Here is a 15,712-nt window from a genome sequence, read left to right as displayed (position 1 = left end):
TAATAAACATAATAATAAAATTTTGACATAGATTTTGTATCTTTTGAACTTCAATATATATTGGATAGTGACAAAAAATATTCATAGCAATTACATTAAATTTTTATATTGTAGTAAATAAAAGTTATTTATACAATTAAAGTAAAAAAATTACAGTAGGATTTATAATGAGTTATAAAATAACAAATAATTAGATAGAATATATCAAAATATTATTCTACATGATGAAAATAAACAATAAATAAAAATATTAAAAAACTAACAAATGTGTGTTTTAAAAATAATTTGAGAGACTATTGAAAGAAATCGCATAAAGAAAATCAAATGTATAATTAAGGTATGATAAGATGAAAAATACCTTAGAAAACTAATTATTAAATTATGTTTGAAGTGGTTAAAATTAAATAGAAATATCTTTGTCATTAAATTACAAATAAATTAGTAATTAAATTGGTCACTAAATCAAGTACCGATTTAATCTTTAATCACTAATTCAGACAATAAATTAACTACTACCACCAATGACGAAAAATAGTGACTGATATGGGTTAATGACTAAATCAGTCATTATTTCATATTTTTCTTGTAGTGAATTATCATATATTATTCCTAATATATATATATATATATATATATAATTTTAACCACTTCAAACATAATTTAAAGTTAAAAAATTACAGTATGATTAATAATGAGTTATAAAATAAAAAATAATTAGATAGAATATATCGAAATATTATTTTACATGATGAAAATAAACAATAAATAAAAATATTAAAAAACTAACAAATGTATGTTTTAGAAATAATTTGATAGACTATCGAAAGAAATCGCACAAAGGAAATCAAATGTATAATTAAGGTATGATAAGATGAAAAATATCTTAGAAAACTAAGAAAACTTTTCAAATATCAACATATATACTCAATGGTTGAAAAATAATGAAACTTATTTTAATGAAACAAAAGAGTTCTTCAAATTAAACAAAAATTAATAATAATAATAATAATAATAATAAGTAAAGAATTTTTTTATATTACCTTAAATTGAGAGTATAAACATTCTCATGTGAAAGGAAAATATATAATAAATAAAAATATTAAAAAATAATAGAAATATTCAAATGTGAGGCATAAATCTTTTTTAATTAACATACATCATTTTAACATAATTACATAAAAGTTATAATAAGATAAAAAATATATTGGAGATGCGAATGAGTTTCATGACAAACCAAATAATTAAAAGAAATAAAAAATAGAAAAAAAAAATACATATATATATATAGGGTTACTTAATTAATTGTGAATATTTTAATAATTTAAACGAGAATGAAGATATGGCAGGGACGAGTATTATGGCGGGGATATGTATATCCCCATGCCCATCCCCATACCCAACTGAAAAAGTCGGAGATTCCCCATACCCATACCTAGTCAATGTGGGGATTCCTCGTCAAAACGGGGACGAGTTCGGATAATACCCACGGGGACGGGTTTATTTGCCATCTCTAGTGCTAACACCTTATATACGCATAACCAACTTTCGAACCAAAAATTCATTTTTGTAGACCTTGCACTTATCTTTATTTCTTCTTCTTCTTTTTTGGTTTGTTATCCCTGAAACTACCTAAAATTGTTTTGAAACATCGGAGACATCTTTACCTGAGACATCTTAGATTAACTTAGCATTTAGAGGATTACCTATGGACTTCCCTCGGGATAAGAAATACCCAAACCCTAAACACAATGTCTGCGAGAGCGATTGTGAGAGCAAAAGCGAGAGCAACCTCTGCCAACGCGAAAATGTCCACTAGCGAGAGGAGAAGACGAGAGAGATAGCCAAGTGTAGAAAGGGGGGGGGGGGGGGGGGGAGGCAAAAGCCACCAACAAGAAGGAGAATACGAGAGTCAATGTGAGGGAGGAAACAAAGCGACCAAAACAATGAAGTGCAACACGAGGGGGAGAAGGGGGGAAAATAAAATTAAAGATTTTATGTCGGTTATAGTGCAAAACCGAGTATTTTCTTTTTAAATTTAAAAATAATATACGTATCCACTTTCTATCTCGGTTCTATGTATAACCTGCATAGAGAGCCTTTTACTTTATTACAAAATTGTCATCGCTCTAACTTTTACGCAGGTTTTATCTATATAAGAAAATGTCTCATTATCAACCAATTTTAGTAACCAAAAGTTGTTAGTCACTATAGTGATTAATTTAGATATCAATTTACAAAATAAAAAGGTATTAATTACTAAAATAGTGACTATTATAAATAAAAAATTATAATTGGTCTCTAAACTGATTTCAAAAAATTTAGCTACCAAAGGAAATTGGTCATTGAATATTAGTTATCAAGGTTTTTGCTAGGGATGACAAAGCGGGTCAGCCTAACCCGTTTTGACCCGTCCCACGTTTTGGCCCGCAAAGTGCGGGCTGGGTTGGCTCACCCCGCAGTTTAATTTTGGGTTCACTTTTCTGGCCCGCGGGCTCATCTGCATTTGTGATGAGTGAAATATTTTTTTTGTGTTGAGTAAAATAATTTTTTTTCATAATAATTGATATTCATTTTCTATCGAAATAATTCCAATTAATTTACCTAATTAAAGACAAGAAAAATAACAACGAAGATTATAGCTAAAATACAATAGCAACATGTCACCTACATGACATCTACTTAAAAATGCATAAAAAGATATTCCATATTCAATGTTAGAATTATTACCTATACCTATTGTATCATTAACCCTATGTGTAGGGTGTTGAGTGTGGAAAACTACCTACTGCCATATCTACTATTGCGTGTAATCATGCCTAGTATCTTAGAGTAGTCTTTTCATATCTTTTCATATGTACGTGCTTGCTTCACTATAAATAGAAGAGGAAGAGAGTGGTACTGTTGTCCACTACTCCTATTTTAAAGTCTCAGTCTCAAGTTGGTATCAGAGCGGGTCGATCCCGCTCTGGTTTCTGTCTCAGCTGGTCCGTCACCGTTGTTCGCGGTTGATCGCCGTTAGTCACCGCCGCTGTCCGCGGCTGTCTAAGTTCGGTTAACCTCGTTTCTGAACTACCCAACACTGTCAAACAACTTCTCGCCACTGTCTGCGTCCTCCGCCGCTGTCCGCCACCGTCCGCCGCCGTCCGCCGCCGTCCACCGACGCAGTTCCGTCCGGAAATCACCGGATCTGAACCGCCTCTCCGCGCGACAGCCAACCCCGCCGGTGTCGCAGGCAGCGCCGTCGCCACGCGCCTCCACGCGCGTCTTCTCTGTTCGCTGCAGGCAGGCGCGTGCCGCTCACGCGCCGCCTTCCCGTCGCCAGTTCGTCGTCGCGCCACCTCCGTCGCCGTCGCCGGAGCCTCCTCTATCCGTTTTGACCATCAAATCTCTGTTCCGGTGAAGTTCAGTAGCACCTCTTGTGGAAATCGTCCCTTTCGAAGTCGAAAATTGTCACTATTTCACTGTTTTCGTCACTGTTTTACTGTTTCCGAGATCCTTTCTCTTTATCATGGCCACTGGAGGAACTGGGAGTGCTATTTCATTCTCTGGAAGCCCCTACATTACGTCCGAGAAACTAAATGGCCAAAATTACTTATCTTGGTCCGCTGCCGTCGAGATGTGGTTTCTCGGTCAAGGACACCACGAACACCTTGAGAAAGATGGCAGCCACGTACCGTCTGAAAAAGCTGAACAGTGGAAACAAGCGGATTTCCAACTATGTGCTCTATTGTGGCAATCGGTGGAACCACGACTTTTGATGTCCCTACGGGCCTTCAAAACTTGCCACTCGTTTTGGAAGCGAACTCAGAATATCTATGCAAATGATATTCAACGCCTCTATGATTCGGCGAACAAGTTGGCATCTATGAAAATGACTAACCATGATATGATGTCATTCATGAATGACGCTCAAGCTGCTGTGGAAGAACTTCGAATGTTCTTGGAAGTCGACTCTCTAGATGAAATGAAGAAAAAGCTTGACAAGTACTATATGGTAATGATCCTCCGCGCTATACACCCAGACTTTAATCATATCCGAGATCAGCTTTTGACCTCTCATGAGGTTCCTTCCATGGAAACTTTGATCTCCCGCATGATACGTGTTCCAACTCTTCAAACTCCAGAAACTCTTGCTGTAATGGAACCATCTGTCATGGTTGCCACCCGAGGAAGAGGAGGTCGTGGAACTAGAGGGGGTGGACGTGGAGGTCGTGGGCGTCCTCAGTGTACGTATTGTAAAAGGATGGGTCATACCCAAGAAAACTGCTACACTTTACATGGATTTCCTGCCAAAACAGCCAATGTCTCCCAGGCAGAGACTACTGACTCCAAGTTCACTGAGGACGAGTATCAAGAGTACCTACGCCTCAAATCCAACAGCTTGGCACAGTCATCTCAAGCTCCAAGTACATCAACTGTTTGCATCTCTCAATCCATGGAAGGTCACAATTCATGGGTAATTGACTCTGGTGCTTCTGATCACATTTTTGGTAATACCTCCTTGTTCTCAACCATTTCATTCCAAGAAAAATCTCATTTTATAACCCTCGCAAATGGTTCTAAAACATCCTCAAAGGGAGTCGGTCAAGCCATCTTATCTCCGTCCTTAAATCTAAAATCTGTCCTTTTTGTCCCTAATTGTCCTTTCAATTTAATTTCCTTAAGTCAGTTAACCAAAACATTGAATTGCTCTGTAACCTTCGATGACAAATCTTTTGTTATACAGGAGCGTGGCTCGGGGAGACCGATTGGAGAAGGATATGAAGCGAGCGGATTATACCATTTTGGATCTCGTCCACGTGTGTCCTGTGTTGCAGCCCCCAATCCTAAAATGTTACATGATCGGCTTGGTCACCCTCACCTGTCCAAGTTAAAGAAAATGTTTCCTGAACTTAGTCGTCTCCAGACTTTAGAATGTGAGTCATGTCAACTAGGAAAACATGTTAGATCTACCTTTCCTAAAAGATCTCAATCAAAGTGTACTTCTAGTTTTTCTGTTATCCATTCCGATATCTGGGGACCTAGTCGTGTCTCATCTTTTGGCTTTAGGTATTTTGTTACTTTCATTGATGAATATTCGAGATGTACTTGGGTTTATCTTATGAAAGATCGTTCTGAATTATTATCCCTCTTCACATCCTTTTTGAATGAAATCAAGAATCAATTTGGTCAAGTAATTAAAATCTTAAGAAGTGACAATGCCAAAGAGTATTTTTCGTCTGCTCTTTCTAATGTTTTGAGTTCCCATGGTATCCTGCACCAGTCTACTTGTCCTCATACGCCACAACAAAATGGTATAGCAGAAAGAAAAAATCGACACTTAGTTGAAACTGCTCGTACCCTTTTGCTTAGTGCCAACGTTCCTGTCCATCACTGGGGAGATGCCATCTTAACTGCAGGTTTTCTTATTAATCGGATGCCATCTTCCTCTCTCAATCATAAGGTCCCTTTCTCCATTCTGTTTCCAGACAATCCTCTCTTTCACACTTCTCCTAGAGTTTTTGGTTGTGTATGTTTTGTTCATGACATGTCTCCCGGGTTAGACAAGCTTTCTGCTCGCTCTCTCAAATGTGTTTTCTTGGGCTATTCACGACTCCAAAAAGGGTATCGATGTTACTCTCCTGAAACCAAGAAATATTACATGTCTGCCAATGTTACATTTTTTGAACAGACCCCTTACTTCTCTCCATCTGTTCAAGATGTCCATGTCATCCAGCAGGTCCTTCCTATTCCCGTGGTTGAGTACAATATTTCCAATGTCCCTGTCCCTCCAAGTCTCGACCAAAGTCCTCCTGAGCCATCATCTCCACCTATTGACTCTCTCCAACACAGGACGCCGACGAATAGTCCAGTTGTTCAAGAACATGGTGAATCCCCTACTTCAGATTCTTCTCCCTCGTCTCTTGATCCCACGACTCCTGATGAAGGTGATTCAGGTTGGCCCATTGCTCTCAGAAAAGGTACTCGTTCCTCTCGAAATCCACATCCCATTTATAATTTTCTTAGCTATCACCGATTATCGCCTTCCTATTGTTCACTTTTATCCTCAGTGTCTTCTGTTGTTATTCCCAAAAATGTGAATGAAGCACTTGATCATCCTGGATGGCGACAAGCCATGATTGCAGAGATGCAGGCTCTTGAAAGCAATCATACTTGGGAGCTCGTGCCCCTCCCTTTGGGTAAGAAGGCTGTTGGTTGTCGATGGGTGTATGCAATTAAAGTTGGCCATGATGGTCAGGTTGATCGACTCAAAGCCCGATTGGTTGCAAAAGGGTACACTCAGGTTTATGGCCTTGACTATTGTGACACCTTCTCTCCCGTGGCCAAGATGACTACTATTCGCCTCTTCTTTGCAATGGCAGCAATTCGTCACTGGCCTCTTCATCAATTGGATATCAAAAATGCCTTCCTTCATGGTGATCTTGAGGAGGAAGTTTACATGGAGCAACCTCCTGGGTTTGTTGCTCAGGGGGAGTCTGGTATGGTATGCAAATTGCATCGATCTTTATATGGCCTCAAACAATCACCACGAGCTTGGTTTGGAAAATTCAGCTCCATTGTTCAGAAATTTGGGTTAAGACGCAGTGAGGCAGATCACTCAGTCTTTTACAAACATACCTCTCCTGGGAAATGTGTCTACCTAATAGTATATGTTGATGATATTGTTATTACAGGAAATGATACTACTGGAATATCTCAACTGAAGGAGCACCTGTGTAAACATTTTCAAACCAAGGATCTCGGAAGCCTCAAATACTTCTTGGGCATTGAAGTAGCTCAGTCAAAAGATGGAGTTGTAATCTCTCAAAGGAAATATGCTCTTGATATATTACAAGAAACAGGTATGATTGACTGCAGACCAGTAGAGAGTCCTATGGACCCGAATCAGAAGTTAACAACAGTAGAAGGCGAATTATTCTCCGATCCAGAGAGATATAGGAGGCTCGTTGGAAAGTTAATTTATCTCACTATTACGAGGCCTGATCTATCTTTCGCAGTTGGAATTGTTAGCCAGTTTATGCAGACTCCATGTCTTGGACATTGGAATGCCATCATCCGTATTTTAAGATACCTCAAGAAGGCTCCAGGACAAGGTTTGCTATATGAAGATAAAGGCAATGTTCAAATCTCTAGGTACTGTGATGCTGATTGGGCAGGCTCTCCTATTGACAGACGCTCTACTACGGGATATTGTATCCTCCTTGGAGGAAATGTTATCTCTTGGAAAAGTAAGAAGCAAAATGTAGTGGCTCGATCCACCGCTGAAGCTGAATATCGGGCAATGGCGTCTCTCACGTGTGAACTCATATGGGTAAAGCAATTTCTTCGAGAGCTTAACTTCTGTGAAATTCAGACCATGAAGATGTATTGTGACAACCAGGCTGCTCTCCACATTGCATCAAATCCAGTGTTTCATGAGAGAACTAAACACATAGAAATTGACTGCCACTTTGTCCGAGAAAAATTGATGACCAAGGAAATTTGTACTGAGTTCTTGGGTCAAATGACCAACTTGCAGATGTGTTGACCAAGTCATTAAGGGGACCTCGGATTGAGTTCATTTGTTCCAAGTTTGGTTCATACAATTTGTATGCTCCAGCTTGAGGGGGAGTGTTAGAATTATTACCTATACCTATTGTATCATTAACCCTATGTGTAGGGTGTTGAGTGTGGGAAACTACCTACTGCCATATCTACTATTGCATGTAATCATGCCTAGTATCTTAGAGTAGTCTTTTCATATCTTTTCATATGTACGTGCTTGCTTCACTATAAATAGAAGAGAAAGAGAGTGGTACTGTTGTCCACTACTCCTATTTTAAAGTCTCAGTCTCAATAATTTAAAATCATTATCTTATATACAATGATTATACATAAACATAATAATAATAATAAAAATAAAAATAAAAGAAACTTAACATGATGAATGATGTGAGAACTAAAAAAATAACAACATATAATTTTGTAAGCGGGCTAGGGGGCTAGCCCGCCTCGCCCCACCTTTAGCCCGTGCGGGCTACGGGCCTATGCAGGGCAGGCCATTACGAGCCAGTGGGTTCAACATTCCAGCCCGCCCTGTGTTTTTTTGTGTGGGCCTGCAAGCCAGCTCGCCCAGAATTGTCATCCCTAGTTTTTGCTACCAAATAAATTAGTTTTTAAATTAATCTCTAATTAATTAGTGGTCAATTTAGCGATCAATTATAATTTTTTATTCATAATAGTGGCTATTTTCGTAACCAATAATTTTTTATTTTGTAATTAGTAACTATAGTGACTAACAACTTTTAGTCTCTAAAATTAGTTATTAATAAGATATTTTCTTGTAGTGTATGTATAACCGACATAAAAAATCTTTTACTTTATTCTGAAATTGCCACCGAACCCATCTTCCGTGTCACTTTCCATGTCTTATCACATTTAAAATTTTGTCATCGTATCACTTATTATACCGATTAGATTATAACCAGCATAATAAGTCATAAAATACTATTTTTGTAGTAATAATAGATTGGTTAAAATACCTTTTTGATCCCAATTTTCGTCAAGTTTTGTCAAATAAGTCATAATTTTGGTTGTGTTCAAATAGGTCCTAATTTTCGTCAACTTTGTTCAATTGGGTCCTTTTTAGCTAACATTGTTTAAATCATTAACGGCCATGAACATTGACTGCCACGTGTCACTTCGTGGTTTTTTTGAATTTTTTTGATTTTTTTAATTTATTTTAAATGTACCCGTGTCAACCCAGTAGCATGCCACTTTTCACTTTGTGGGTTTTTTTGAATTTTTTTGAATTTTTTTTGAATTTTATTTTTATTTTTATTTTTTGAATTTTTTTAAATATCCACGTGTCAACCTAGTAGCATACCACGTGTCAAAATCAATGTTCTATATTCAATTTGGTCCCTATATTTGTTAGTTTTGCTCAATTTAGTCCCAATTTTTTTAACATTAACCAATTTGGTCCCTATCGAAGATGTGATCAAATTTAATTTTATATCAAAGTTATAATAATGTGAATTTTAATATAAAAATTAAATTTGGTTTCAATTTGGAGAGGGACCAAATTGGTTAATGTTAACAAAAATTGGGACTAAATTGAACAAAAATAATAAATATAGGGACCAAATTGAATATAGAACATTGACTTTGACATGTGGCACACTACTGGGTTGACACGTGGACATTTAAAAAAAATTCAAAAAAAAATTCAAAAAAAATTCAAAAAAATTCAAAAAAACCACGAAGTGACACATGGCATGCTATTGGGTTGACACGTGTACATTTTAAAAAAAATAAACAAAATTCAAAAAAAGAAAAAGAAAAAGAAAAAAATTCAAAAAAAAAACACGAAATGACATGTAATAATCACTGTTCATGGTTATTAATGATTTAAATATTGTTAGCAAAAAAGAACCCAATTGAACAAAATTGACGAAAATTGAGACCTATTTGAACACAAAACCAAAATTATGACTTATTTAAAAAAACTTGACGAAAATTGGGACAAAAGGTATTTTAACCTGATAGATTCTTCCAATAATAAAATCATAATAGTAATATTGACATATAGTATCAACGTTTCATCTTGTAAACTACAAACTATTATGTATAAACTAATTTTAGTGCATGAAACTTTATTTATTTGTTTTTTTTTTTAGTTTTTGTTTTAAGAAGTTTATATGAATAAGTTTATCCAAAGTAATTTAACATTATGTTTTCACTATTTCACCACTCTTATAATTATCGTTACCCAATTGATATTATTATGATAATTAATCACATGAAATCGTATGTAATTTTTTTATTTCACCAAAAATTGAGTTTTTATAAATTATTTGAAATCTTACAATAAGTAAAGATATAACAAAAACACTATATATGTGAGAAATAAAATATCTTTATAAACTAATTTTATAGAATTAATTTAAACTTAAACCTAAATTATAAACAATATCAAAGTTTATATCACATGTAAGTATATTTAATTTTGTAAACTTTCTAACTCTTAGTGTATTCAATTTTTTATATGAAAGAGTGCGTTAGACATAGAAGAAAAATATGCAACATTAGATTTTGTTAGTGACAAACCAAATTATGTTATTTATGCAAATACCTTTAGTTTGAGGCTACCATATTGAGTGACCATTGAGTAGAAGAAAAAATTATTGAAATGGTTGTGCGTATAAAGGTATGCCACTTTGGGTGATTCTCAATGAGATTGCACAACTGGATTGGGACGCATAGAAAAAGCACTTTCTGAGGACAACAAACAGGGCACTCACTTTTGTATTTTTTGTTGAAAGACTCATTAATTATTCTTCCTTTCACCATCATATTATCTCCAGAACGGAAACCACTCATAGATTATGAAAATTAAACAATAAATAAAAAATATCAAATTATTTATACTTAGGTATTTGAGATTGATAAGGATTTGATTTCAAGTGGTTTAACTCTCTCCCTACTTTTATTAGCTTACTCTTTTCTTCTATAATATATCTCAACTATATATATATATATATATATATATATATATATATATATATATTAAATATGTTTTTAATTCATAAATTTTAAAATAAAATTAAAATTTATTCATGTCTCAAAATTTAATACAATTTAATCTCTAAACTTTAAAAATAAATAAATATAGTTTTCTAATCCACATGAGTTAAAAAGAATTTATCTGTCAAATGACGATTAAGCCTGTTATTTGAATTGTTTACACATTTTTACATGTTACAACTCAGATGTCAGTTTAGAATGTTGTTTAATACGTAAGAAGAAATTAATATTGTTGAATTAAAAAGACAATACTCATTCATATTATAAGTTTGAGAATCAAAATATATTAAAATTTAGAACATTAATAAATTTCAATTTTACGTCCCAAATTTAAAAACTCATCCTATTTAACCAAAAAAAAAAGGTATTTGCACCCTTATGGTTTAGATATGATAAGAGAATAAAATGAAAAGTACCTCCTTAATTAACTACAGCTACCAACTAAAAAAAAACTTAGAGCTCTGTTTTGCCAAGTTTGAAAGCAGAAATGCTATAAGTTATAATGTGTTTTTCAATGGACTTAATATGTGCACTATGCGCATTGAAAACCCCCCCTGACAGTTAAGCAACTTCGTTGAATACCCTTGCATCAAAACAAAAATTAAACCTAAAAACACAAACTAAGAAAATTACAAAATTTCCATAGAAAAAAACTACAAACTACTACTATGTAAGCCGGCCCAATTTAACGTTTTATAAAATGCATACAAAGTATTCATTTTGTATGCAATTAATGTATATATACAGAAGCTCTCATATAATTTATGCTTTAACTTGTAACATTTTGCTACAGTGAACCAAACAGATAAAAATTCGTTCCCTTTAATTGTGGTTCACAGAAAGCATAAAAGAAAGAAAAGAAATCCCTCTCAAATTAGAAGAACAGAATCTTTTATGTGCAAGAAAGGAATGGTCTCTCCACTCATTTATTCCATAAAAGAAATCACCAATTGGTCAATCACTGCCCCAGTTTAGCACTCCACGAGTTCATATATAGCAGCATTAATATATGTGGCACACAACACAACACATATATTATATATATCCATAATTATATTTAATTTATGTACTTCTAATTATACTGTTACAAATATATAAAGCTAAGGAATAAAACAAAGTCTCTCATATCAAAGCAGACACAGCTAGCTTGCTATTCTCAATGACCATGAGGGTTCACTTCGCTATCATTTCCATTGCTTCTTTGGCTCTATGCACTTCTGCAGATTACTGTAAGATTTTCTTTATCATTGCTTTGATTTGCTTCACTCAGAGTAGTGTTTGGTTATTCTGAAAACTGTGAAGATTAATGATTGCTTACATGAATTTTTGTTTTTGCATTAGTTTCGGTTAATTTTAGTTATTCTGGTCCATATGGTCCTGCGAACTGGGGAAGATTGAGGCCATCTTATGCAGCGTGCTCAAATGGCAAAGCACAGAGTCCTGTGGAACTTATCAAGACTGATATTGAGATGAACAAGGAGTTGAAGAATATTGCAAGAAACTATCTCCCTACTAATGCCACATTGGTTAACAACATATTCAACATTGGGGTTTGTTCTTAAACTACCAAATCGCTTCTCTTTTCGAATAAAATGATACTTTACTAATTAAATTTTGACAACTTTTTTTCACTCTGAGATGACATTTTTTTATGTGACTTTTCATTTTTTTATTTTTTTATTTCTCTACATTTTAAATCAGTTAGAAGATGTCACCTCATATTATAAAAGAAAGATGTCAAAATATCATTATGAATTTGTTTAAACCCTTTCTTAATATATAAGTCAGTATAAAACTTATTTTCTAATTTTATAAAATTGAGTTGGACTTAAAAGTTCGGATTGTATTTGTTTCGTTTTAACCTCCTGTAAACGTATAATTGGATGACCGTTACAGATGTTAGGTAAGGTTTTTAAGGAATTTCTATATGAAGTAATATGTGTATATATTTTGATTTATAGGTTCACTTTGAAGGAAAAGCAGGAGACATTAACATAAATGGAAGAAACTACTCCTTAAAACAACTGCACTGGCATTCGCCATCGGAGCACAAGGCAAATGGTCGTATGTAAGTTCACATGCACCAGAAGTTTGTTTGGGATACATACGTTAGTTTTAAAATTATAAGAATCAGAATTTTTATGTGATAGAGTGTGGTTTCAACATACCACTTCTTAAAATGATTACGCTTTCTCAAAGAATTTGCTTTACAAACCTTATCGTTTTTTCTCGAACCAATCTAAGTGTTACAAGACCACTTTAGTAAAAAGTTTTGATACCAAATAATTGGGTAAGACCCTTTTGCCTACGGAGCTTTACAAAGTTCCACAATGCATATTTTTTTAGGATAAATACTAGGTTTGTTATAATAAGTATTCATATATTTACTTTTAGTATATTAGAAAAAAAAAATTACCATCTTAGTACAAGAGAGTTTTTTTTTTTAAACTCTATTAATAGTTAATTTAATTGAGTATATATTTGGTGTTTAATAATTGTTACATATCTTTATTAATATGCAATATTAAGCAGAACCAGTAAGGATTTTATATAATTTTTCTAAAACTCAATCAGACGTTCAATTTCTTAAACATTGGAGGAGTTCCTTTAATATTTTTAATTATATTAAAAGTAACATATGTCAATATTTATGCTATTGAATCAATTATTTACCCTATTTTATAACTTTAATTTACATAAGATAATATGATACTAGCTTCGAGACACCGACTAAAGTATAGAGAAAATATTTTCTTATGTTGTGATTTTATTTTCTATTGGAATCTTTTGGAAAAGACAAAGTACTTTATATTTAAGACAAACTTTTTGAATGTCAAATTAGCTTAAAATTTTCCAAGCTTAATACATGTCTCTTTAATGGGAAAAACTGTTGGTTCGTTACACATAACTCCTTTTGAAGATTGTACAACTATCTTTGTAAGCTATTTAATTCCGAAACTTTCAATAACAATTATTTTACCATGATTTTTGTATAGGGTTTTTCTATAAGGTGGGAGGTTCATTCCATAACCAGTCATCATAGAACTGTTCACTTTATTATCATGTCCTAATGAGTTGGGCAGCGTCATTAGGGATGTTAATTAAATTAAACTAAAGAAATTACTTGCACTAGATTTTAAGCCTTACCCATCGAGTCTTTCAATGAAAAAAATATATATAATTTTTTGATGAAAAAGCAAATTGGGCCTAGTAAAACCCAAGTTCAATACGAAAATTAAGTTAGAAAGATACCCTTTAAATTATTTTTTTATTTGGTTAAATATATTTTTAATTCATACATTTTAACTTATTGAAATTTGTTTATATAAACTTGATATACTTTTATTTCCAAACTTTAAAATTAAATATACATACAGTTCTTCTAATCTTGTTACGTTAAATTTTTTTTTTAATATCAAAAGGTGTTTCAGATTGATATTTGAATTTTCTTTTTATTTTAACACATTTCAATTCATATATTAATATAGAATACAATTTAACACGTAAAAAAAATCAAAATATATCCATTCATTTTCTTTTTAATTTCAAAATCAAAATATATCAAATTTTAGACATAAATGAATTTCAATTTTTCATCCAAAATTTAAAGATTACAACCATGTTTAACCTTCTTTATTTATAAAAATTGCTAAAAGGGATGTTTTCACTTGAATAGAGTCATTGACCAATCTCTGAACCAAATTCTGAAAAGGAAAATTATACAATAATAACAAGCCATTTTATAAATAATAGAATCTTGTTTTAATAATAAAATATTATAATGAAGTGAATAAGCAAATAAAATAGTAAAAAACATATTATTATGAAATATAAATAGTGTATTAAATAATTTTGATATCCATTATAGACATGATGCGGAGCTCCATCTAGTCCACTTGACCGAAGATATAAAGAACATAGCTGTAGTGGCAGTGCTGTACAAATTGGGTGATCCAGATCCTCTCATATCCCAGGTACACTGCAACTAACATTCACTTTGTTTCTAAAATTATATATCTGCTTCAAATCATTTTAAACTTAGCGCTAATATGTGCTTCTTGGATACAGTTTGAAGAGAAGTTGGTTGAGTTAGGTAATGAGAAGGAAATTGCAATCGGGACCTTTGATTTAGAAGAAATAAATAAAAGCAGCAGAAGAAGGTATTACAGATATGTTGGCTCTCTCACCACTCCACCATGCAAAGAGGGTGTCGTTTGGACCATTCTTGGAAAGGTAACTAATCATTTTAGTTTTTTTTTTAATTTTTTTTAAAATGATTCGATTTAAGTTTAGTCGTTAGTTTTTCATAAAAATTAATGTCTCAATTTGTTATTTTTTTTAATTTAATACCGCTTATAAAAAATTAACGATAGACCAAATTAAATTACTATTTAAAAATTAAAATTAAATTGAGACAGAAAAAGACAAAAAAAGACCGATTTCAAACTTCTTAACCATAATAAAAATAAAAAAAGAAATAGTTTAACTAAAAATAACACAAAAAAGTTACATTCACACACACACGTATATGTATAAAATCTTGGCTTTCATTCATGTTGTGAAAATGTGTGATTAATGAAGCATGCATGTATGCAGCTGAGGACACTATCCAGTGAACAACTGAAGCTCCTGAAGGCACCATTGAACCCAGAGTTCAAGCACAATGCAAGGCCTCTTCAGCAAATCAATGGACGTAAAATAGAGATGTACTACCACCCCAACAACCACCATGCAACTCGTGTATCACCATAACACCAAGTATTATAAATAAATGGAGTTAAATATCTTCGAAGTCGTTAAATTTGAATATAAAATTAAAATTTGTCTTAAATTTTGATATATTTTAATTCTAAATTTTGAAATTGAATGCATGTAATTCTTTTAATTCAATAATATTAATTTTTATTATACATATTAAATCGTATTTTAGATTAACATTTAAATTGAAATATGTCAAACAGGATAATTAACTCAAATATTATCTTAAAAATTTAAGTTTAAAACAAAAATAAATTTCAATTTTTTTTTTGAATTTAAAAACTAAAAACATAGCTCTAGATAAATGTTTTGTGTATCATGCAACATGCCCGAGGTTTTACATTAGAGAATACAATTGTACTAGGTTTGATAAGTCAGTAAAATGATG

The 15,712-nt window shown here is 32.9% G+C and overlaps 1 protein-coding gene across 1 annotated transcript; it reads left to right on the top strand.

Annotated features, from left to right (window-relative positions):
- Nucleotides 1-11,576: 11,576 nt before the first annotated feature.
- On the top strand, nucleotides 11,577-15,407 carry LOC114190619 (alpha carbonic anhydrase 1, chloroplastic-like). The gene is made up of 6 exons (XM_028079579.1): nucleotides 11,577-11,795; nucleotides 11,908-12,116; nucleotides 12,528-12,634; nucleotides 14,435-14,540; nucleotides 14,635-14,799; nucleotides 15,163-15,407. Exons 1-6 carry the CDS (start codon nucleotides 11,726-11,728, stop codon nucleotides 15,316-15,318), a joined length of 813 nt encoding a protein of 270 aa, XP_027935380.1. The 5' UTR covers nucleotides 11,577-11,725; the 3' UTR covers nucleotides 15,319-15,407.
- The last annotated feature ends 305 nt before the right edge of the window (nucleotides 15,408-15,712 follow it).

The sequence above is a fragment of the Vigna unguiculata genome, chromosome 7 (genome assembly GCF_004118075.2).
Source record: "Vigna unguiculata cultivar IT97K-499-35 chromosome 7, ASM411807v1, whole genome shotgun sequence".
NCBI lineage: Eukaryota > Viridiplantae > Streptophyta > Magnoliopsida > Fabales > Fabaceae > Vigna > Vigna unguiculata.
The sequence above is the reverse complement of the archived record's forward strand: the minus strand, read 5'-3'. Positions and strand labels throughout refer to the sequence as shown.